The following is a 26,111-nucleotide window of genomic DNA, read 5'->3' as shown; positions in this document are numbered from 1 at the left end:
GAAGTTCAAAATTTAGACAGGAATAAATCTATAAAATTCTCGTGAAGAGAGGGGAAAACAATCAAATGCTCAATTAAGTCTGAAAGAGGATAACATTTTTATAGCAGCTGGCAGTGAATCTGGTAGTGCATTAATTGCTGTGGACCTTCAGATGGACAAAGACGGTTGGTGGTGTAGTTATTGCTGTTACTGCTTTAACTCAGAACAAGCAAAGGTGAATGTAAGGGTTGACCTATACAGTTGGGCAATCAGTATTTCAGTGAGGCAATAAAAATGTCATTAAAACAGCCAGAGTGTTTAGGTGTGTTGGCAGAGATCTAAGTCTGAGTTGGGCTGTTCCCTGAGCACTGCTTTGATAAATACACTTCTCAGCTCTTGGATCTACCAACACAGTCTCAGTTCTGAGATCAAAGTCTTAGAATGTAATAAAAACTCCAACACTTAATGAAAAATGAGCCTGCAAGAGAAAAATAAATTTTAAAAAAAAGTGCAAATCCTCTTGTATAAATATGCAATTCAAATTTAGGGATTTTTTTAAATCTAGTAGATATAAAATACCCAACCACTTTGCTGCCTCCTTCCTCTTTATAAGAAAATCAGTAAATGGAGGAGGAAGGTTCTATGCATACTGGAGACAAGATTGTTTTACTTGACTCTTAACAAACCACCCTCACATAGCAAGAACACAAATGCCAAGTAAGTTTTTTCCAAAGTTGTGAATATTTCCTCTAATTTGAATTCATCCTTAGGGCTGATGAATTGTCTTGAATCCAAAACAAGATGAAAAATAATTTAACAATTGACACTTCAATTTCAAACATCCCTCTTATCCGTTTCTTTATATCCTCCCTTTTTCCCTCTTGTCCTTGCTTCGAAGTCAAGCCAAACTCATAATTTTTCTTGCTTTTGTTTTGAGACCTGTTAAACTCCCTTGGTTTTCCCTGTGGTTTTCTATTGGACTCGAAGCTGGCTTCAGTTTGTGGTTCAGAGCTATTTCCAGGTGGCCTGGGGATTACAGATGCCTTGCCACCAGAACAAAGGAAAGTGCTTTGTGAACTCTGGCAAAGCTAAACCCTTCTTCACATTTCCAGTCAAGAGAGTAGGCCCACTGTATAACTAGTCCCTTGAAATAGGGAATTACAAATCTTAGTTTAAGTGTGAAAATATAAGACTTCTTTTTTTCTTTGTACTATGAAGTGATTATTTTCTTCCCTCTTCCTGCTCCCCATATGACCACTGCTACCTCCTGTAGAAATGGAATCTACTGGAAATCAGCTGCCCTGAAAAATAAATGTTTTGGAAACCTTTCAGAAAAGACAAATTATTAAAAGACTCACTTTCAGACTCATAAGCTTATTTCCCTTATATGTGGAAAGTGGGCTGTCTGCAGTCTGCCAGGTTCATTTGGTCCCAATATTCTCTGCTTATACACAGCTCTTCTTACCTGGCCTTGCAATACTGAGATCACCACTGGAAGCCCTCCAGCATCTTCCTCCTGGAAGATGATTCCCTTTAGCCACCAATTCTGACAGCAAAACCCAGGTTACCAGCTTTGCTGTTGTTATCTATTGTTCTTCTTGTGTTCCACCCTTCCTCATTAAATGTGGTCATATAACCTTTCCTGCCAGTCTGCAAACTGCTGGGAGTACTGACCTGCCCCACCAAACTCCATGACCATATACTGAAAACAAAGGTAGATCCTCCTTTTTATAATTCATAGGCCATCTGATTAGCTTTTAAAAGAAGAAAAGTAATAATGAAGGATTCATGGTAGTCAGTCTCCACACCTTTACAAAAAACCTAAAAAATCAAAAAAGACCCTTACGCTACATAGTTTAAATGCAGCTCATCAAGGAGAGCCCTTGTGGACACAGAGGTCCTGAAAACAATTGTAAGGAAAGAACTGGATCCTTGCCAGACTGCAGCAATATGGGCTTCCTGAGGGACCTCTGTAGGTGAGTTCCCATCAACTCAATGACCTGTGTGGTGGCCAGCACCTTAATATTCCTGCCTGTTCACCCAGGTGGTAAAAACAGCGCTGTCGTGACCATCGTTTGCTTTGTGACCCACTTCCTGAGTTCTCCCTTGAGTTGTCACCTTCTAGAGAGCCCCATTATGTGCCAGGCCCCACAAGGGAGGAAAGACAGCGTGTTCTCTTGTACCAGTGAAACAAGAGCATGGTCTTCTGGAAATTCCATTTCAAATTACAAGGGCATTTTATGTGTAGGAAAATTAACAGGTTCATTTACTAATTCCCGCATAGTATGAGCATGGTCAATTCCATGTCAATCCTCTGGTTAAAACAAAGGGAATGTATCTTCTTAGGAAGTTCTGTCTCATAGCATCTGAGCTCACAGAAAAATGGTAGCCATGGGAGTCTCCAAGAAAAAGTCAGTACAGATCCATCAGCAGCTCAGAGGGCTGAGCGATGAAATCCATTCCCACAGGGGCACAGCTTGCCTAGCACACGGAGGAATGGCTCATGCCTTGTACAAACTTCGGCTCGCAGTCTTCTGCCTCAAACCTGAGAAAAACAGTGAGGCTGATCAAACTGCTGTTTCCTTTTGCACATGCCTGAAATATAATTGTTATTCCAAACTGACTACACCAAGAGAAGGCTGCTGCTTCATTCATGGGCATTCCTGCAGAAGTTGCCCTTTTCTGAATTACCAGCAGTAGCACTAATGTGAATGGCTGGTGAAGAAGCATTCATGAAGCTTTCAAGACTCTTGCTGTTGGCTTAGTGAGGGCTTTCTTCATCATGAGCCTGAATAGATTTATTGTCTCGGTCATGGAGTGTGAACAAAAGTGATAGTGCTCACCAGGCACTTAGTTTTCTGAATTCTATCTACTCAATTCTAATTGTAACTAATGAAAAGAATACTACATTTTTAGGTCGTGGTTCCAGGAAGCATTTTAAATAGAAGTAGCCTCCAGCACTCTTCAAAATACAGTCTAAATAATGCAAGATTGTTAGCAGAAAATACAGCACTATTAAATAACGCCAAGTAATGGACAACTGTTCAAAGTCACTGTTCCTGATTAGCCTGGATCATTGTTACTGAGCACATGTGACCTTATTTGCACTCAGTAATACTTGTAGTCATTCAGGAAAGTTAAACAATCATTACTGATTAATTACTATGGATTATACTGAGTGTTTGTGTCCATATTTTGTGGCTGTATTAGGAGCACTGAAACTTCCTGAATATGTTCTATTTTCTTCCTACAAAAAAGGTAATCCTTTTCAAAAGCAAGTAGTTTGGGAGAAAGTTGACTTATGTTCCTTAAGTCATGTAAGAATTTTTGATGAGCTCACCCAAAATTATGCATTTTTTTCAGTCCAGAGAATTTTTGTTTCATATAAAATAAGATGTTTTGTGCAGGTTTTGAGGATGAGACTTTTTTATAACCTCTCAACTGAAAAACATCATGGCAGTGTGCAAAGTGAGCCTTTCCACTCTGCGGTAAGGGATGGAGAAAATGCCCACCAATTTTATTACATAAAGGTACAGGTGGCATTTTGAAAAGAAGGGATTAGGGAGGGGGAAGTCTGTGGTTCGACTGAATGTGTAACGCTAATGATGCTGAAAATGGGATGATTCTGAAGATTGCCTGTTGACTTGCCTTGCAAATATTTCTTTATGTAAATGCCTGCTCATGGCACACCTTCGACGAACAGCCATTTGCACAGAGTTTTGTCAGTGCTTGTTTAGAATGAAGCTTGTTTAGGATGAAGTGTCCCTGCAGACCTTTTTATTTCCTCCCTAACTGCAGGCTCACTTGGCAGAGTGGCATGTCGAAACATTGAGTAAGAAAAGATTCATTATGGAGTGCGTTGAATTTTTTAGCTTTTTTATTTTAAATTAGAAGCATTGGTGTGAGTCTAATTGGAGGCAGTAAGCAGCCAGTAGTGTTAGTGTCAGGGTTTGGCTGATGGGTCACTTTTCAGGTGCATAGGGTGTTTTTTGTGCCCCATGCCACCCTTTTGCTTCCCTTACTGCCAGGAGAGCGGTGGCAGGGTGGCAATGTCTCCCGCAAGAGCTCCCTACAGCTCCCTTTGATGGGAGCAACCAGCCGGCACGGCGGTGTTACCTCAGGCAATCTTTGGTTGTGGCGCAGTCAATTAAAACGACAAAATGATGCACAATAGGAGGAAGAGCCCCATTATGTTGCCACCTGCGCTGAGCGAAGGGCAAAAGCTGGCACTCAGGGTTGCAATGACCCTGTGTGAAGTGTGAGCACCTCACAGGAATGCCATGGCAGGCACCAGTTTGGGGTTTTTTTTGTTTTGTTGTTTTGGGTTTTTTTTAGCGTATGCCTGATAGTTCTGAGGTATAAGTCCAAGGGAATTTAATTTAATCCTGTTTTCACAATTGCGAGGCACAGGAGCTGGGCTGGTTATGTCTATTCTACCCTGATATTGAGAGAAACCAGGTGTAGCTCGCAGTCTGCTTGCCGGGATTTGCCTCTGTCAAGGCTTTTTGGTGCTAGAACAGCCAACGGTTTGAATTGCTAAGGAATTACATTTTTCAAGATTTTTAAGGCCAAAATATATCTGTGTAACTACCAGTCTGACCTCTTGTGTGTGGGGGGGGTCGCCAGGCCCCTCTGAGGGGAGCGGAGGGGCTGCCCCATGCCAGGCACGGCCAGTGCCGGCCGGTTCCAGCTGGTTCCAGCGGCCCCAGCTCAGGGCACAGCCAAGCCCCACCAGGCTGGCGGTGCCTCGGGGAAGGCGCTGAGGGGAAACCTGTGAGGAATAACCGGGCTGGGGAGCGGGGACCCCCTGCCGCCATGGGGGGACCCTGGGGAGCTGGGTCCCCTGACAGCAGCTGCAGCCTTGGGGGGCCCATGCGTGAGGCGGTGACAGGGAGGAGCCGCTACTGACTGACCACAGCCCCTCATTCCCCACCCCCTGCACCAGCTGGGGAGGGAGAGGCAGAGGAGTCAGAAAAGGAGGTGAGAGTAACGTGTTTTAGCTTTTTTTGCCTTTCTCACCATCCCAGACTATTTTAATTTTCAATTAATCAAAATAATTTTTTCCAAGTCAAGTCTGTTTTGCTTGTGACTAATTGGCAGGTGATCTCCTTGTCTTTAGCTTGACCCACCAGCTTTTTCATCTTATTTTCTCCTTCCCATCCTGTTGAGTGGGAGTGAGAGAGCAGCTGGGTGGGCGGCTGGCAGCCGGTCCGGGTCAACCCACCACAATATCACATGCTGTAGATTTTTAAATAGCAGTTCGGTCAGGGGGAGGAATTCTTCATGCATGATGTGCTTTAACATCCAGCACATAACCCTTCTTCTCAAATGTATAGCGCTGCGTACTGGAGTGATACCTTCTGAAGGTGGGAAAGAAAGAGGGAGACGGGGAGCACGTGTGACACGCAGAGGAAACGGGACAGTATATCCTGACCAACATTTGAGATGCCAACAGATTCCTGTGTTCGTAGACTTGCAAGCTCAAAAAAGCTGCTGTGCTGGGTCAGATCACTTGTCAACAAAATTTCTACAAGGTTCTTCATAGTAAATCAGAAACAAGCCTTTACTTTTTCTAGTAATTCCTCTATGTTGGAAATACACACGCAGCGTGACAGTCACTATTTGGATGTGTTGCTGAGGTGTTTGTGAAGATAAGAGCCTAACAAACTTACAGTGCTGAAACAAACATGGTGAAAAGGAGGTAGGATAAATGAAAATATCTTTCTGTCCCTGCAGAAACTCAACATATTGCATGAAGGTGTCCATGTCCTTGACGGTAGCTGAGAACGAATCTGGTCTGTGCTACAACAGCAAGATCAGATATCTGGAAAAATCAGAAGTCAGTAAGAGAAAGACAATCTTCTGTCCTGATATTGAGGATTACAAAACAGCCAGTCAAGAGCCGGATGTGGTGTGGTACAAGGTAACTATTGCTGTCTTATCACTGTTGTGCTGAAACTATACAAAACTTCCACTGTTTTGAGTGTGAGGCTTAGAGATGGGGTTTTCTGAGCCTGCAGTGGTTTGTGGCTGGTCTGGAGGATGCTCTCCCAGTATTACAAAAGTACTACTGAAGTGCTGGCAAAACTACCCAGTATAGTCATTATCCGACAGAAATCAGCATTAATGAGGATGTTCTGTGCAAGGGATTGCATGACTTCTCTAACAGCAGTACGTTCCCAAACCACTGTGCCTCTGTACCAGTCTCTACCTTGGTGGGATGTCTCCCTACCTGATACTGTAGTAGAAACAAAGGGAGGCAACCTACAATGGAACCAGAGGTGTACCAGCACCGCCAGCTTCAGCAGTGCTTCCCAATGACTTTTTATTAAGTCTGTTGGGTAATTTCACCAAGACTTGCTCATTTTTACCAAAGTCTGCTGGACAATTTCACAGAGATGCATTTACTTTTGCTGACGTTCATTGAATGATTTTACTGAGGTCTGTTGATTTTAACTGAGGTCTGTTAGATACTTCTACTGCTTGGCAGGGAACTTGACTGGCTGTACCTTCTCCAGTGCTGGTCAGGTATCACACACCACTTTCAGCAGCAGATGTATTGGTGTTGCGTTTCCATAGCTCCCCAAGAAAACAAGATAATGACTAAAATGTGGATTGTTAGGCAGACTTCAGGTACCAAGACCATAGCAAAGTCTGGTAAATTTTACCTGTTGTCTGGACTTGGACCAAACTGATATTTGAAAAGCCCTTGGATATGAGTTGCTGCAAGAAACAGTGGAGAAGAATGAAAGGCTGAGAATCAGAGGGAAGAAGAGATAGCTGGGCACGAAGAAGAGCTCAGTGGGGTCCATGGAAAATAGAGTTTGGATTGTAGGGATAAAGGCAGAATGAGTTTAGGACAAACTTGGTTCAGGTAATTAAGACAGAAACATACAATCTAGTTAAATCCTGAATTTTGCATGCTTCATTTCCAACCTTAATAACATTCTTTAAAGATAGTTATTTTGTGTGAAATAAGTAATATGTGCAGAGCTGCAGATTTTTTTCCTCCTTATCAGGTTGCATCAGAAAAGAGCAATTATAAAAGTTGCCATCTATTTCTATTTTTTACAGAAATCTCACACGTTCTTTCTTATAGTAACAAAATGTGTGCCATAACCCACTGTTGGTATTAAACAAAGTTTCTCCTTCAGCCATTAAAGCTGTTTCTCTCAGCATATGAGTGGTTATCTTCAGTGCTGTTCATATATAAAATAGATGTATTCAGTTAAGTCTGAAATCTTGGAGAAAAGAGGGTACCATAGAGAAGCTGTTTCTTGCCCTATCGATGTAGGTATTACTGAACAACAGATCACTGAAGATCTCATTTTTTTTTGCAAGAACAGACTGGAAAAATAGTCTGGCAGGAATAATCTTCAGCTGTCATGGAACAGAAATCAGTCTAAGGAAGATGAATGTGCAACCCCACATCAATGATGCTTTGTGCTGACCAAGAAAGGGAACAGAAGTGTCTTTGTTCCGTGTACCCCCATGTGTTATCTGGGTTGTACACACAGGTTGTGTGACACCAGGCTGGAGTGTGACAGCTGACTGACAAGTCATCAGCATGGTGAAATTGAACCGAATTGATGTGGTTGGATGGTAACAGTGAGACAATCGAAGCTGACAACCTTTAGTCCGGCTTGATAGTGAAGAAACATTATCAGTATAACCTACAACATATACCTCCTTATCCATAAGTAACAATAAGGTGCTATCAGTTCAGTTCTTAGACAACACCTGTGTTATCTGCACCGAGTTAGGAAGCTCAGTAATGTGAAATGTCAATATTAACGTTATGCAGAAGGTATACATGTCAGGATATCACTTGAAACTTATTCCTGAAACAGGGTTTTGGAAAAATATTCTAGAGGATATTATGGTACTGTTAATGGAAATCTGCCTATGCAAAAGAGCCTAAGTCCAGTTTCTAGAAAATGTATAATTGCTTGGATTTCAAAACAATATGATGAGTACTGGGGTAATCCTAGAAACCTCAGTCTGGGACTTAAGATAATGCTGTGTGGGGCAATGTATGTAACAAAAAGCAGGTCCATTCTCCCAAAGAACAGTGTAAAGTGGTATTCCACTTTAGGATCTGACCCTCACTTTCTGAAGAAGGCATCTGTTTCGGTAATAGCACACTGGATCCTCAAGTTTTTCCCTGCTGCTTTTGTGGCTGAGTTTGATGTGTACATGAAGTTGTAATCAGCCATCTTCTTGTGCAAATCTGTTCCAGAGGCACTGGGGGCAATTCCTTTTCATTATGGTGAAATATTTAGAGAAGATTTTCATTCAGGGGGACAGCATAAGTTGTACAAAATAGAAAAATAGTTAAATAAATGTGAGGGAGTCCTGGAGGGTCCTTTTTTATACCTTTGACTGGAAAGAGAAATCCTTGTGTTTACTAGAACCTGCCAGTTCACTGGTAGTTGGAGAGTTTGGACTTGAGACAGATGAAATACCATCAGATGGGACAGGAACGGTGGAAGCCCACCCTGTGTAGGATGTGCCCTGCCTTCCAAAAGGCTTCTCTATGTGTAGGGATTAATGAATCTGAGGCAATAATTGCATCAGTTTACAGGGAGTTAACTGTAATTTAAACATGCTCTTAAAACAATTATGCCTGAATAGATTTCCACATGGATGCCCAATAAGTAATAAAACATTTGCTGTGAGGATTTGTTTTAACAGTAGTATGAACTTCACTTCTGGCTAGAATTACACTGCATGAAATACTTATTTTTGAAGATTTCCACAACTAAATGCCAGTGATGTACACACAGCTCTGTTACACATGTTTTGACAAGAAGTATAAGGATTTTTTTTAAATAAATGTATGTGTCAAGGCATGATTGAATGAATGGGATTTAAGAGTAAGAACAGTTTCATGAAAAATCAACTGGCAGAGGAAAAAGGTATATTACGTCTACAACGCTGAGTCTTAATCCATTTCCACCATCTCTTTTCTAATACGAGGTTGAAGGAAGGGTTGTGAAAACAATCAAAGTGTCAGGTGGTTGTTATCTACCCCACAAAAAACAGAATTGTTGAGGTGCTGCCACTTAAATTTTAAAGACGAGAAATAGAAGCTTAATAGTGCACAAATAATTACTGAGGGAAAAAAACTCCAAACGTTTATGAGGCCTAAGGAGAATGAATAGGCTAGAAGAAGAAAGTTGCAGATTCTTCTAGCAGGTAAACATGGTGCAAAAGCAGAAAAGAGCAATTAATTGATTAAAATAGCAACAGTCATACAATTGACCATTTACCTTTTTAGAGAAATTAGCAGACCTCTGACAGTAAAATCTAGATTTTTTTTCACAATATGAAAACTAGTTTGATTTTTTTTTTATTGGTTTGTTTCTTGGCCATTTTTGTTGCTTAAGATACAAATTGTTATGATATTCCAGCATCTCCCTTCTTTTGCTTTCAATTTTCCATGTTGAATTAGTCTGCGAAAACCAGGCAGAATAAAACAAGCATTTGCAACATATGTTTAGAAAGCTTGCATAGTCAGTAGAAGAAAAATTAATTAGCTAAGATGTGGAAAAGAAAAGCTTATAAATCATTCTTAATATGAAGTGTTTTAAATAGATAGAAAAAGAAACAATTAGGAAATTAGTGGTACAATTCCAACAGAACAATTCCTCTCTGTAAACCACATTATATATACAATAAACTACATAAACCACAAACAATATTTGTGCTAAATCATTAATCTCTGTAGTAGTAAAGGTGTCACCCTTCTTATTACAATCACGTAATACATGAAAACATAAAAAGAATATGAAAATATATGTTTGACCTCTTTGTTCCCATACTGTAAAAAATTAAATAGAGAATATTAAACTGGTAACATACAATAGAGTCTTTCAGTGCTACACTGAAAGGGTGCATATCTGAAATATGCTTACTTTGTGTATTCTGGGAATTATATTCCTTCTAAATTAGAACTGAACTGAATCATACTCTTTGCCCAGTGATCAGATTTAGTTACTCCAAGTAGGTGGTTGATATACCTTAGAACTAACAAATTGAGTGCAAATCAGAAAGGTTTTAATAGCATTTTCCAGCTCAGATCTGTCCTGCATGAGTCTCAAGCGATGTCAGTGCAATTTATTAACAAAAAAAAGTTCTGATTCTTCTTAGCACAGCAGATAGGATCTGGATTCTGATCGGTCTCTGTTATCAGTGTTAACTAAAGTTCACATGCAAGACAAGATTACACTTTCCTTAGAGCTGTAGTTCAGAAAGATAACCTGAACACCTGTTACCTGCAATTGTACTGCAGTTTCAGAATTTGAAAACTGACCACATTTTAACTGAATTTGGCTTCCTAAGCATAGGGGTGAATGCTTCAGTGCTCCATTTTCACATGCAAGGCCAGAAGGTCACAGTCCCATCTTTTTATTTCTTTATTATTATCCTTTAATTTGGAATCTGACATCATGGATTTGGAATGTGTATGGGGTCCCATGGAAAAATCATGTTTGTGTCATTCTGATCTCTTGCTGTTATCCCATATATTTGCATGTCAATGTATTTTCTTGTTTGACTGTTTTCTTAAGAGAGTGTTCTGTTCTATTTGCTACGTTTCTGACACCACTGTTGCAGATGAGCAGAAGATGGGGCGTAGGTTTGGACTATTTACACAAACCACTGAAGTTGCTGAGCCTGGTCTAACTGATGTGAGATTGTTAGTTGCAGTCCAAGAGCTTATTCTGTGTTGCCACCACGAGAGAGGGGCATTAAAGGTACTCGGGCCCTATGCTGCTTTGTGTGCTCCGGGTACAGAAGTAGCCGGAGCCTCCATAACTGTCAGTACTGAGCGTTTTAGAGAACTGGGAAAAGCGTGATTTTGTTTGCAGGCAGAACAGGCTTGACATTAAAGTTATTGAGACAATAAATATATAACCTTAAGGTACCATTTTAAAGAGACAGTCATCAGATTGTGCTGTGCTTTTAGTTCAGAGCATTCCAAGAGGTATTCAGTCGGTGAGTACTGCTAGCGTGGAAGGTGACTGATCTGGCTGCGAGGATACGGTATGTTAGAAAAGCCAGAGCCTCTTCCTGCACTATCACACACCATATGGGACTCAAATGCTGTTCCAGTAGGACAGCAATTCATGGTGATGAACCTAAGTCTGCCAAATAACAGCCAAGGTCTGCCTGGCAAAATCACTGAGAATTGCAGGCCATCAGTGCCATGTACTCCATCAGAGCATGCACATGGGGGTGATGCTACAAAGAGCCCAGTGATGGGAGACAGCTGAATCAAAGCTCATCAGGTGCTGGAGAAGCCAGTGATGAGAAACAAGACCATGAGGAAACCAGGCTTCCTGAATTCTCTTGCTCACAAAAGTTCTGTTGTTCTTCCTGTTTTCTTTTGTTGGTAAACGGTTCTAGCCTGAGACTGTGTGTAAAGTTTGCCTTCAGGCTAACTTTTAACAGATGTTGCTCTTACTCCCTTCAAACAGAGATGCATTTTAATAGTCCATCCTACAGCAGAGGTCTTGGCAGTTGTTTATCATGAAAAAGAGAAGATACTTCACCATTGCTTCAGGGTACCATGTATTAAACACGGCCCATGTGATACAGTAGGAGTTACTGAACCGTAAAAACATTTCTGTTTAATTTCTGTCTTCAAATTAATTCCAGTTTCAGATCTCTGTGCTTTCTGAAATTATGTTTGAATTTGAATTGCAAAATACATTGAGCTGGTTGTTTACTTACGTATAATACTGAAAATCTGATCAGGAAACACTGTCTTATCTCATACAAACTGGGTAATTTTGGCAATGGATTTTTTTTCTGCAGGAATGTAAGCCAAAAATGTGGAGAAGCATTGTAATTCAGAAGGGAAATACTCTCTTAATACAAGAGGTCCAGGAAGAAGATGGAGGAAATTATACCTGTGAACTGAAGTTTGAAGGCAAGCTTATACGAAGAACAGTTGAATTGAAGGTTACTGGTAAGAATCTTTGTTCTATACCAATGGAAAAAATAAAGCTTTGAAATAATAAGAAAAAGTGCTTTCCACCTTTCGGGAATTCATTTGGTAGAGCTAAGTCCAAACCAAATCTCAGTAGCTGAGCAGTGCCAAAGTAGGGAAGATTTATATCAAGATCTTATAAAATTCCATGGAAGAATACTTCTACCTTTTGCTCTCTGGAAATACTGGTTATAAGGCAAAAGGTAGAGCAGACCTGTGTCCTCCCTATACACTGGAAGTAATTCAAACTGCAGTTTTGTCTTCAATGCTGAACAGAGGAAAGGTTGACTGAAGCTGTAAAACAGGCTTGTGCAGTCAAAAGAGACATCTTGAGTCTTTTTTTTTTTTTTTTTTTTCCCCTCCAAGTGATTGTTTCATATTTTTAAGCTTTGGTTTAGTTTGTGATGATCAGCTTCTCTAGTCTGGGGCTTGTCTTTAGCGAAAAGTGTGGCACAACATATTCCAAGAATGAAGTTAGATCATTGGACTTTCAGGGGAATAGTAACCTGCTTATCAGGAGGTCGTTGCATGGTTCTGAGTCCATGTAGTAATCTTACTAGACAACAGTACTTTCTGTCCCTTTTTGTCAGGTACCAGAAATGAATGAGCGGAAAAGTATTTCCTACCAATATATTCCTTTTCCCTTTCCATTCCACTGTACAGTATGACATCTGTAATTATTGTTTTGCGTTCTGTGTCTGTGGAACTTTGCAAGCATCTGAAAACAGTTGAGGTTTTTCAGCCTTTCACACTAAGCCTTATAAACAAATGTTTAGGTATTTTCCTGTCTGTGTTTTAACACACTGATTAAAATGAGGCCCTACTTGAAGTGGTGATAAGTAGAATTCTACTTTCTTATTTCAGACTGAATTAGTCCATGTGATGTTTTTAATAGGTTCTTGAAATACAATTCTTCCCTTTATTTTGAGTGAAATCCATTTTTCTATTCTTATCATTGCTCCTCATTTTAAATGAGTTCTTTTCCCTGTGTGCCAGATTCATGTATCGTGACTCTTCATTGTCCATTTTTGACCATGAACAGATCTTTGAAGTATTGATTTGACCTACCTGATCCCAGACCTGTCAAATGAAGATATAATACCTGCTTTATGGGTAGTTGCTATCCTAGGTAGTATGCTGGTCTTCAACCAGAATATGAACTAAGTCTGACAAAGTGAAAATAAAATGCATTTAATTCAATTCCCACGATGGATATTCTTTAAGTAACAGATACTCTGTTCTCTCTGTCTCATCATGACCTTGCTAGAATTCAGGTGTTCTCATCATTGTTTGAACAGTGTGGTATATTCATACTTCACAATTTAATTAATTTGCCCTAAACTAACTGTAGTATGTATTAAAATTATTTGTTTTATTAAAATGTTTATGACCTGAATTATTAAAAATGTAAATATGGAATACGCAAGTGTTCTTTTTGGAAAATACTTGAGAACCAGAAGATTGTTCCCCTTGTAATTTGGTATGAAATCCATATTACATTAAATTTCCTTTAGTTTATTAATAAAGCACATATGTTAGTAAACTCCTTTTCAACATTTAAGTGTTGGGAGACATCTGATGTTACATTTTGCTGGTTTGATCTCTTTAGAGAGAGAATAGGCTGGTATAGGCTAGTAAATTTATGTAGATGATGGCCTGAAAATATGGATTAGAGCAACCAATGTAATAGATAGAACCATTTAAGCATATTATCTTATAGCTTGGTGCTTGACAAAGTTTCTTTCTCCTGTTTCTGTTTTGTTTTAGTTTGTGAATTTTATATGCATGTGGGTTTAGATCTTTATGGGGGAGAGGTCAAAGAAAACTCACAAAACAAACAACCGAGGATTATTTGTGTTGTGTGGCTGGCTGCGTCAGGTGGAAGGTTCTGAGGCAGCTCAGATCTCAGGGTAGGAGCAGGTACATGATGTACTCAGGGACTTCATTGAAGAATATGTCTTGTGGGAGGCAGAAAGAAAACTACATACTGGTTTAGTTGTTAACACACGCCCTGAGCTTGGTTTCCTTGGGGCTAGTGCAGGTCTAGGATGGATGCATCTCTGGAGATCATCCCATCCAAACCCCAGCTTAAGCAGAATCAGCTACAGAAGACTGCCTAGGGTTGTGTCCAGTTGCATTTTGATTATCTTTGAGAATACAGACTACACAACACCTCCGGACAAGGCTGTCACAGTGTTCAACCACCCTCACAGTAAAAAAAAAAAATTCTTAGGTTTAAACAAAATTTCTTTTATTTCAGTTTGTGTGCCTGTTCCCTCTTTGTCTTTCACTGGATACCACTGAGAACAGCCTGGATCCACCTTCTTTATACCTTCCCACCAGGTGTTTACACATGTGGATAAGATTTGCATGAGCCGCCTTTTATGCCGACCAAGCCACCCCAGCCCTCTCAGCCTCTCCTCATATGATGGATACTCCAATCCCTTAATCATCTGTGGCCCTTCACAGACTTGTTCCAGTATGCCCATGTCTGTCTTGTAGTGGGATTGGTGTTGCACTGGGCCACATTGTTCACCTGTCTGAAAACTGAGTTCTCATCAAAATACTGTACCAGGAGGAGCTAGGGTGAGACCAGAGCTCCAACAGCTGAACCTTTTAAAGACAGACAGCTGGTCTTTAAAATCGCTGTTAGGAAATACTGGTGAAGGCATACCAGCAAAGCTGTGGTAGAATTGTCTGTGAGAGCCTGCAATGTAGATGTGGAGGAAAGGATCTTGCATACTGTTTTCTTCTGCAGGAACTTTGTAATGCTGTTTCTATTTCTCTTACTTATGTGCCTGAATTGACATTTATTGGCAAGTGTCTGAGTTCCTCTAACAGTACAGATTTTGAACAGCAAGACTCTGTTGGCCACTGCTAGCAGCCATGGTAACCTGAAATTGTTATTAGAGGAAAGAGTTATTCTGAAAGTGAAGTGGGCAACCCCACAACTCCCTCAAGCAAAGAGAGCTGCACTGCCATGGAGGGAGAGGAGGCTGGGTTATATTTCCTGTAGTCTTTCAGGCATTTGCTAAAGTACACAATACTTGAAATGCCAGTTAAGTCATATTTACTCTATAACTTGATTGTAAGACAAGGATCTTTCCTTTTTAAAAGTTGTATCAAATCTGGTACCTGAGATTTTAGTCCTTTTTGGAGATTGTGGTAGGTATGGAAGTAGCAATATGAAATAACTGATATTCATAGTAAATGAAGTATGAGCATCTGAAGAATGAAACTTGAAATCAGAATAAATGCAGTGCTGATGTATCAGCTTCAGGAAAATTTGAAAGGACAGGAGCCAGTAGCACCATTTTAACTTGCTGTTAGTAAAGGTAATCAGAAGAGTTAATGGTATCAGAGACTAATGCAGCAGCTTTACTGAAGACATGATCCCACAAGGCAGCCTGATCAAAGTTAATTGCAGACAAGAGAGCAGGGGTGGACTGCATGAAGAATGACTGTGTATTTGGTATTCATATTAATGTTGCTTAAGCATTTATTTCAAGTAGAGTCTGCTAGGTGAGACTTTTAATTAGGGGCAAAGCCCTGCTCTTATTAGTTAGTTATCCAGTGATTATTTAAGTGAACTTTCAGTGAAGTCATTAGAGCTATTAGAAGGTGCTGCCTTAACATCCTGTGCCAGTGTCAGGGCAACTGCCGGAGTGGCTGTGGCTGTACAAGGGAGCTGCAAGGACAGCACGTGCTGGTCCTCAGGCACTGCTTTCCTCAGGTCCAGCCTTGCCTTCTCACTATTGCAGGTCCAAACAGAAGATCTCAGTGGGTCCGTTAGAGGTAGAAGGGGAGTTCCTACTGCCTTTCTTCTTCCTGTGACTAAGTCATGATATTAGCTACTGTGAAGTAATTGGTAAGAAAAAAATATCTGGAGTCGCAGATGGAAACTGAAAGCCATCAACGTAATGCCCAGCCAAAGTAAGAAAGGTGTAGAGATCTCAGTTATTATTAGTATTAGTAGATGAGCAGAGCACAAAACAAACAGGTAAAATGGCATTTGTAGAAAGGGGTACTTGGACTATATATGGAGTACTGTACGTGGCGGGCAACACTATCGTATGACTTCGATGGTAATGTACAGATGGGCAATTAAGGTGATCAAAGGCTTCAAAGGCTATAGCTCTCTGGGGTTGTAAGGAAAAGGCTTGCAGCCTAGCATGTATTAAAAAAATGTTTTGATGTGAAGTATTTATAGGGACAAAATCCTGAGCTACAATACAGCACTAATGAGCAGTGCCTAAATTGTGGTGTTTGGGTGCATTTAACAATCATAAATTGTCAACAAAACAGCTTTTTCATCACTAGTTCTTCATGGGTTTGTTATATTATGCAGGCAGATGTGAAACAAGTCTTGTCAGCCTTTTTTGCTGAAGAAACGTGACAACAGCGTTATCTTAACAAGTAACATATCACCCTTCAGTCTATGTAAAAAATAAAATAAAATAAAAATGTACTTTTTGCTTCTTAGTAGTTTTGTTGTAGACAAACAAGTGAGATTAGCAACTGTGATCCAGGGTTCTAAAGCCTAAAAATATAACAGAAACTCAGGTTTTAATTAGATAATAAATTAGAGTGCACCCACATAGAAAAAATGAACATAGTAATGTAAATTTACAGATAATCAACAGTATCAGAATGTATTAGTTTTTAAAAAAATTACAGATAGTCAGGAATATCAGAAATCATAAACATTTTGATGAGTATTGTTAAATGCCAGTGTTTATTGAAGAACAATTATACTATTCAGATAAAAAGAAAAACCCAAACATATAAAATCATATTGTTTTTAAAAGGCAATTTACACAACCTCCTGCTTTCCCGAATCCTACCAGCCAGTTTACTCTGTCTTGATACATAGCAATGTTTCAGTAATTTTGGGGATGAAAAGATGCAATTGAGAAAAATACCTGCTGTGTTTTCCTGCTGCTTCAGCACTCTTTTCTATTGTCATTGTTGTTTTGGGACACTGGTCTGTAAGAAGACAGGCTTAGAAGAAGATGTAAGCAGATGTACGTTGGACATTAGGGAAGGGGCAACCCCCCTGAGAAAGGAGCAAGACCTGCTCTTGTGGGGTGGCCCAGGTGTCCCCTGGCAGATGGGGCGATCTTGTAGGGATCTGCTTTTCCATAGACAGCTATGCTAGTGGGAGAGGTTGCATTGTTTTTTCTCTTCCCTGGGAAAAGAGGTGATTTGTGAATTTGTAATGGTGAATTATTTTCCAGTGTGACAGCAGAAGGTGGCCATCTGACCAACTTCATAAACTGCTGGTGATGGATTGGAGTGACAGGCAGGAGTTACTGAACCACTCTGTCCAGCAGCCCTGTCCTCCAAGTTTCCTGCAACCTCTACTCTGTCATATTCTTCAGACTGCTAAAATGCCTGGCTGTTCCTAAACGTCATTTATGCAGCAATATTTGTTTTGACCATCGTAAATGACAAATTATTCCACATGGCTACATGAATTGAATGATTCTGCCTGAATTCACGCTTTGCTCATAGTTTTTCAATTAAATTCTTTCAAATCTCATTACATTGCTCACTTTTCAAATTACACCTGCTGCTGTTGCTAGATTTTGTTTGTGTGTTTGGGACCCCTTTATTAGCACAAGTGGTTGATGGTGATTCGATATTGTTAAGTCAAAGGGGTTAAATAGATTTAAAAATGCAAATGATTACTCATAGTCTGCAGCAGGTCTAGGGACACACAGAGACAAGCTACCACACAGTAAGTGAGAATATGAGATAAAAGTGTGTCCACTATTTGGTGGTAGTTTCTTTTCTGCACATTTTTAATCCTGTAAGCTGGGTATGTTATTTTACATTATTTGTAGTGGAGTCTAGTGGCCCATTGGCAGGAATCAGTGGGCGCTGATCATTACAAATTTACACCTGCAGCAATCTGTAAGTGCACTCTAAGCCTTATGAGTTTACAGAAGATAAAGTATTATCAACACAATCATACAAATGACATGTTGACTGACAACATTTTTGGCTGTTGACAGTTTCCCAAACCACCACAGCTAAAATTGTTAAGATAAATTAAAAGCTTGTTTGAACTCAACTGAAACGTGTCCTTTGGAATTCAGACTGTTATAAGGGATTTACTTTTATAATGGAAAAAAAGAATTGTTGTTTGCTCAAAAATCTGAAAAAATTTCATTGTGATTCTATGCAAATGGCATTATATTTTGGCACAAGCAGTTTAGTAATCTTCAGTGAATTTATGAAATGCTTCAGGATTGCCTAAGAAGTTACTTATCTGAAAAAACAGTTTAGCTCTAAAAGGTCACTGAGCTCTGAATGTCATTGTGTAGACGGGAATTGGATATACATAAAAGAAGGGCCAACATAAGACACAGGTTAAAAAAGCATGTGGCTAAGGAACAAAAGTAGATCATATTCAGCAGAGTTTTCTGCATTAAGAGGTACTATGTTAAGGACATGCCTGCTGCACAAAACTCTGGTCTGTAGGGATTCCTGAGTTAACTGGAGTCTTTCAGCAGAGCTAGTTAACATGTCTGTGTGGCTTTTGGTAGCCAGAGTAACTCTGACAGCACTGTCTGGCGTTGCGCTCTGTAGAGAGGGCAGAGCCTCTGGCTCCTGGTGGAAGCTGGATGGCTCTCACCCTCACGTTATTGCTTCATAGCCTAAACTCCAGAACTTTTTTGGGGGGAATAGGATGAAATAGCTGTTGTTACCACCATTTTATCAAATAAGATAGTAACATGTCAATTAGAGCACTGTGTGGAAATAACATCCATTTCAGTTTACGTGATTGTAACACCAAAGATCATATTGCAACATTTTGCATTTGTTATTTTGTTTCATCAAATTACTTATTTTTCACGAGCCAAGAGATTTTAATTTGATTTGTGAGTGTATCATTTTTAATCATACGTATAGCTTCTAATGTATATTACTGGAATCTTCCAGCATTCCTGAAGTTAGATGTTTTGATAGTCCCTATTAAAAAGTTTTTTTGAATTGATTTTTTAAATTAAATTAAATTGATATTTCACAGGGATTTTCTTACAACATGCCAAAATTTTCACCAGATGCAGATGCTACTTCCTGGCAGCACTAGACATCTTACCTAATCCCTGGGATCTGTGAGTTGATTGGAGTGCAGGGATATTTTCATTCCTGATTTTGACCAGTGGATCTGGTGAGAGCTGGTAGCTCCACTCTCTCTTATTTATTTGTATTTTCAAACATGTTTCAGTGTCTGTTGTCTCAAATAAAGCAGAAAACATTTCAAGTAAAGTCACCAACTCTGGAAGTACTTAAAAGACATATAGACGTGGCGCTTAGGGACGTGGTTGAGTGGTGGACTTGGCAGTGCTGGGTTAATAGTTGGTCTTGATGATCTTAAAGGTCTTTTCCAGCCTAAACAGTTTTATGATTCCATGAAAGCCTAAAGCAGCCTGTGAATTTTCCTGATGAAACAGACTGAAAAGCACTCCAGGGTAAAACATGGTGACATGTGCATGGTGGGAGTTAGCCTGGCCTTCAGGGTTTACTCCTCATCTCATACTTGCGTGGCCGCTGCTGACAGGGATGGGAAGTGTTTGCTCTATTTGGAATTCCTTTTCTTGGAAACAGCTGCTCCTTCTAGAGAGGTTTTTTTTAAGCTCCACATCTCCAAATGAAAAATTTCCCCTATTTAGGGTTCACCAGAATTGTATCGCATCTGAAGTGGTGTTGAAGCTGTCAGCAGCTGTTGGAACCAGCAACATATATGCTTTTCCTTCTTTCCCTTTTCTCCTGGTTTGGCATCTTTAGCCCTTCTTTCTCTGGCATGAACAATGTTCAGTTCACTCTCAGGGCTTGGCAGTCCTCTCCACTCTTGACATATGGCCTAGGGTGCCTGTCCCCTGCCATATCCCATGGGAGTGCTCTAGCTAGAGCTTACTCTTGGCAGGAAATGTACTGTTTCCAGCTGAAAGCCCAACTTCTGCTCTCCATAACTTCATGGGGAGCTGCTGGAGTACAGTCAGAGAACACTGGTGCTTTCTACTTTAGAGACCAATTCTGTACTTAACAAGCTATTTTTATCTGTAAGCCCTAACACCCTCCCATGCTTAGTAATATGGACAGCAAATCGCTGTGCAAAATGCTTCTGGAGTAAGGGGGTGATAGATGTTTGCACCCTGTTTCCTTGGCTGATGTGAGGTCGTATCTCAGCCTCAGGAGGGAAGCAGGTAGAAGAGGGCTAACACTGTGGCTTCCATCTTCCTGTGTGCTGCATTGGCCTTTAAGTATCATTCTTTTAATAGTGTCAGAAGGTAAGATATCAAGATTAACTGACCAGAGCTGCTGAGCTCAAAATCATGGAATTGTTTAGGTTGGAAAAGACCTTTATGGTCATCCAGTCCAACCATTAACCCAAGACTGCCAAGTCCACCACTAAACCATGTCCCTAAGCACCATATCTACATGTCTTTTAAACACCTCCAGGGCTGGTGACTCAACCACTTCCCTGGTTCAACAGGTTCCAGCCTGTTCCAATGCTTGACAATGCTTTTAGTGAAGAAATTTTTCCTAATATCCAATCTAAACCTCCCCTGGCACAGCTTGAGGTCGTTTCCTCTTGTCCTATCACTTCTTACTTGGGACTGATGCCCACCTTGCTACACCCTCCTTTCAGGTGTCTGTGGAGATCGATCAGGTGCCCCCTGAGCCTCCTTTTCTCCAGGCTGAGCCCCCCAGCCCCCCCGTGAGCCTTGTGCCCCAGCCCCTGCCCCAGCCCCTGCCCGGCTCTGGACACGCTCCAGCCCCTCAGGGTCTGCCTGGGGCTGAGGGGCCCAAACCTGCCCCCAGGGCTCGAGGGGCGGCCGCACCAGGGCCCAGCACAGGGGGACGGGCACTGCCCTGGCCCTGCTGGCCACACTGTTTTGGGTACCAACCAGGATGCTCATATTCTTCATATTAATACATAAAGTATGCATTTTTATATTTTCATCAAAAATAGCATAAGCAGTTAAGGTGGATAATAAGCTGGTAAGATTTTCGTAGTGACTTACATTTCCTTTCAGATTTGTGCTGTTAGTACATGTCATCAGCCGATGGACTGTATTTATAGTGGTAGAGGAAGCAGAGCCTTCTTTTCTTCTGGAAAACACCTTGTAACATTTTTTTTCCTAGCAGAACTTTTACCACTATTTGAGTCTAAAAAAGAATAAATGAAAAAAATCTCAAGAAACCTATTATTAGGGGAAAGATATTTACAAAAACAAAAGGCAAAGATAAAAGCAGCTTGCTTGTGACTGCGGTTCTAATAACTGTGAATAGGATGTATTTCTTTAATTCAGAAGAGAAATCTTAAAGTGAGCAAGTTAAATCTGCAAAAATTCTATACTTCTGGGAAGATACTACAGATTGTTTGGGAACAGAAAATCCTTCCTGTTCCCTTCTAATGTTGACATGTTAAAAAATATGTAACAGTTATGTCATATATGAACTGACATTTTCTTGCTGCTATAACTTACGCATTGCCATAGCAAGACTTCATCTCTTTTCCTTTTTTGCAATATCTTGGCACAGCCAGAGAATCATTTTTTCATTAAATGCAATGGATTGAGATTTTTACTTTTACAAATCAGGTTTTTATTGAGAGTCCCAAACTTTGAAATACCTTTAGTAGGAGATATTGTTATTAGCATTTCCTCTGCTGCATTTTCATATAAATGATTCATTGAATCTTCTAGTAGTTTGAATTTCTAATGGAAACCTTCCTTTTTATGACAGCAACCAAGGCAGAAATGGGTTAAGTGCTGACAAATACAGTGCTAAAAGACCAGGAAATGAATTTCACAGCTGGGTTTCAAACCATTGCTGAAATAACTGTCTATTTAAAGCTACATATAGGAAGTGCCAAAAATTAGGCATTTATTTTGCTGTATTTTATGTGATTTGTATTAATTTTTATCAAGGTCCTTGTTTTGTAAATATTAGGTTTCTGTTTCATACAGTAAAGTATTTATCTTAAATCTTTAATTTGTGACTTGTTATGTGTCTGGCCAGCAGCATCCCATTAACTGTAGACAACTAAGTGTGTTTCTATGGTCAAAGCACACTTAATAGCCACTAATTTCTGTAGTGACTTCAATTTTTCTAGCTACCTCAGGCAAACCCAGTGTGATCCAGAAATAGAAATGTGGCCATTTGCTTTTGACCACATTTGGAAAATTGAGCAATTTCTGTGCCTCTTTCAGATTGTGCCTTGTTCAACCACACAAAATCCCCAGCATAAATCTGCAGCAATTTCTGTGTCTGCGAAGAGTCAACAGGAAAATTCAGTCCAGAGCAAGGTATCAATACAATGCAAGTACCCATTCACCTGGAAGAAGTGACACAGCCAGTCACGTTCTGTCTTTTAACATCTCCCTTTCACCTGACACCCAGAAAGGTCCTAATAAATTGACCCAGCTCTGCTGGTTTCAAGAGCACCTCATCAAAGTCAGTAAGCTGAGGATCTGGACAGTATCTGAAGGATGCACATGCCCATTCGTGGTTCCTGTGTGAACGGTGTTGCTGTTGAAATGACAACGCAATATATCCAGAAGGATAAAAGCTCCTTCATTTTCAGTCCCTTAAATGATCCAGATTGATGACTTTTCCATTCACCAGAGTGACCTGTTAATATAGGGCTCATGAAAAATGAGTTTGGAAGATAAACATTAAGTATTACCTCCATATTTCCTGGAGAAAGTACAAGTTCTAAGGACAATGAGAAATGTAGCAATATGCTGCTGTCTATGAATTATATATAGTGTCAGTACTCTTGGCGCTTTACTTACAGCTTCACAAACTGCCTTCCTAGCTCATGAACGTGCAAAGTAATTAGAATGGCAAATAGCGTTAGCTTTTATTGACCTGTGATGCCCTCTAGTTCTCTGTCATGTTCTTGAACACCATCTAGGTTTTTCTACTTCAACCTTAAATCAGCAGTTTGCAGTTTGTAGCATTGATTATTTGGTATTGTCTAATTTATTGATGTGGACAGCCAAGGCTTCCACACTTGTTATCAGTTACTCATTTATCCAATGATCTGTCATTGTGCACAGCAACTGTAGCTTGCTGAATCACTTACTATATACTGTAAGTGTCAGATATGAGCTCCCACTTTAAGAATTGCCTTTTATTCTGGGAGCTGCTGAGCCATATTCTCGAATTGTATTGTGCTTTCAGTAGTAGAGATGATTTAGTATAAATGATAGCATTGTGGGTTTTTTGCCCACAACAGTGAGGTAAAGCACAGCCACTGAAATAAACCTGTACATTTTCATTTCCTATATAAAAGAGGCTTCCTTCATCATGAAAATGTAGGCTGGATGCTCATTCTTCTTTATTAATAATAGATAGGCAGATAGATGCGCAGACACAGAGTAACACTGCCCCTGAAACTATTTTGCAAATGGTAAAATAGATACACATGAGTGAGCAGATTGCTTTACCCACTAAAAATGCAGCCTTCCCACTCTCCCAGAGAAACACTGCGAATCTTGACTAATGTTTTGTCTCCTAAGAAGAGTGTGAGAATAGGAAGCAGTGGCTATCTAGTTCCTTTGAAATGACTGCGAGAATTTTAATAGGTGAACTGTAGTAACTTTAGCTGGGGATTAGTGTTACGTTTCCTCAGCACAATGGTGATGCCTTTCAGAGCTGGTTTGTGCTGCATAGCACTTGTGAGTATCTGAGATGAAAAGTTCTGCTGTGGAAGGAACAGTGCTCACTACTGAATTGTCAGCATTATTTCTTGCTGCACTTATGTGATCCTCAAAGGTGCCTTATTGAAGTGCCTGTTTGGCCTGACCCTGTTTAGCTTATGAGATCTGACAGTAGTAGTATTGCTTCAGGCTCTGATGTTACTCATATGAAGTTCACCAGAAGACTGAAGCTAATAACTTGCCGATGTTTGTTCTGTGCTTCGCAGTTTTTAAGTTGAAAGAACATACAAAAATATGGTTGGTGTGTTAAGTACCCTGCCTGTCTTTAATACCATGGAGCAGCATGGAATATATGTTCTTAATTTTTATCAGGACCAACCAAGCTATTTTTTGTCTTGATAGTATTGATGACCTCTTGTAAGCAGGAGAAAAATAAGCATTCAACTAAATTTGTGTTTATGTGTTTATGACTTCAGACTATTTCAAATGGACAGGTAGCTGCTAGGTTACATTAGACTTTCATGTACTGACTTATTTAGTGTATGTGTTGAGTGGTTTTTGCAATTCAAGCATGTTTCAGTAATTTGCAACCAGTGGGAAGGGAACAGTAAGTCGTTTAGCATTTCATCTTTTCCTTAGGTTAAAATAAAAAGCTCTCAAAGGTATTGTTTATGACAAGCCCTATGGGCTGGAGTACCTTGAGAAAGTGCAGGAAATACAAAGCACAGATTTGCAAACCAAAATGATTTAACAGTAAAATTAATAAACAATATAGTTGTAAATTTGTAAGGCAGCTTTGGGTTCTTATCCTCTATTTTTTTCTGGTATAGCCAGCTATGGACCTAAAGGACTGTTTCAACTAGTAAAGGGCGGTGTGTTCCATGTGGTCTCTGATTTTATTTTGTCTTGGCTGGTGCCAGTTTTCTTGTGTGGGTACCTGTCTGCCAGGAATTGGTCTGAGATAATTTCATAACGGCTTGAGATGATAAAAGGCCTTTGGTTATATCAAAGCAGACTAGACTCAAGCACCAGATGGTTTTTCATCTTTATAGAGTACATATCACATTAGCAATGCAGTTGTGGATAGTTGCGTTGCCCATCCTGGACCAGGAGTGGTTATAGTTTCTGACAGTGGAGGAACCAATTTGCCATAAGCTATATATGCCCTTACAACTTCTCTGAAACACACTAATGTGCTGCTTTTTCTTCCTAAATGGAAAAAAAGTTATGTCTGGAACAAAGGAGGTATGACCCTGCCAGCACTCCGACAGCTCTGTAACCTCTAAGTGGCTGTAACAACTACATTTAGCCAGATGTTTTTAAGGAGAATATTGTTATCTGAATATGTGTATGTACATGTGACTGTGCAGTAAAGTGATCTGATTTAGAGATGTCATTTCAGTTGTGCTTCTCTTGGGACACAGGATGTTGCAGAAATACAGGCAACTTAATTTGTAAATAAAATAGGAATGAGAGGTACACAGTAAATTTTTCAGCATGGATGACAATATGAGAGGAAGGGGCCTCAGAAACACTGGGAAGGATTGGATGGGCAGAGAGGAAGACCTTTGGTACTTGGGTAAGTTTTCTGATTTAAAAGTCTGTTTGAAACTTGTAAAAAAACACTAACCAAAGCATCAGGTTGATTAAAAAATGTGTTTTCGGAAAAAATAATGAGTTTTGTCAAAGAGGAACGTTAGTATTAAAAGACTTTTTCCGTCAATTGACAAAGAAGCCTTGGGCAATGCTGCATTCAGAGGAAATACTGTGATCGCAGTCTGGAGGTGGAAAGAAAAGATGGTAGAGAACTCAGTCTGGAAAGATGGTGGTGCTCAAAGGTTAGTATTGGGGTGCCTACACCTCCAGCAATGACAAAGTCTATTATGTCCTCATCTTTAACAGTTTTCATACAGCCTGTGCAAATAAATGTTTCATAGTTTACTCATAGACTAAACTTAACTCACTTGGATTAAGTGAAACTTAGCAGAGAGAAATTTCTCTTCCATGTTCGTGGCTTCCCATACTAGACAGTTCAGGTTCCTATAGATGATGCCAACAGGACTGAAGCAGTATAGTAAAGCATGGAAATATTTCCAGCCATTCCCTCAAGGATAATTATCAATGCATTCATTCCAGAAAAGCAGTCACAGAAGCTGGGCACATCTAAAATATCCATGTTGTATTGTTCTACTTGTAGGGAAAAATGCCCCTTTTTTGGGTTTTATTTTTGATTTCTGCTTTTTCTCCAACGTCCAAACATGAATAATTTTGTTCCCCACTATCCACTGTTCTGTCATCGCAACTGGAATTGTGTATTTCACAAGCAAATACAGAGATTTGTTTCAGCTGGAGCTCATGACATGGGGGAGAGGTTAATGTGATCCATCATACTCTTGAAGATAAGGAGTGGGAATTATATATATTAGTTTAATGTGGAGGATATTGACTGGAAA

At 40.0% G+C, this 26,111-nt stretch overlaps 1 protein-coding gene across 9 annotated transcripts in view; it reads left to right on the top strand.

The window, feature by feature from the left end:
• IL1RAPL2 (interleukin 1 receptor accessory protein like 2) overlaps positions 1-26,111 on the top strand; it is a 495,600-nt gene that overhangs the window by 290,919 nt on the left and 178,570 nt on the right. For all 9 annotated transcript variants that reach the window (XM_080365714.1, XM_080365715.1, XM_080365716.1 and 6 more), the window contains 2 exons: positions 5,716-5,902; positions 11,800-11,953. In XM_080365714.1, the coding sequence (XP_080221840.1) occupies positions 5,716-5,902; positions 11,800-11,953 (341 nt within the window). The remainder of the gene's footprint in view (positions 1-5,715; positions 5,903-11,799; positions 11,954-26,111) is intronic.

The sequence above is a fragment of the Falco punctatus genome, assembly GCF_963210335.1.
Source record: "Falco punctatus genome assembly, chromosome: 15".
Lineage (NCBI taxonomy): Eukaryota > Metazoa > Chordata > Aves > Falconiformes > Falconidae > Falco > Falco punctatus.
This window is presented reverse-complemented; position numbering and strand designations above follow the sequence as displayed.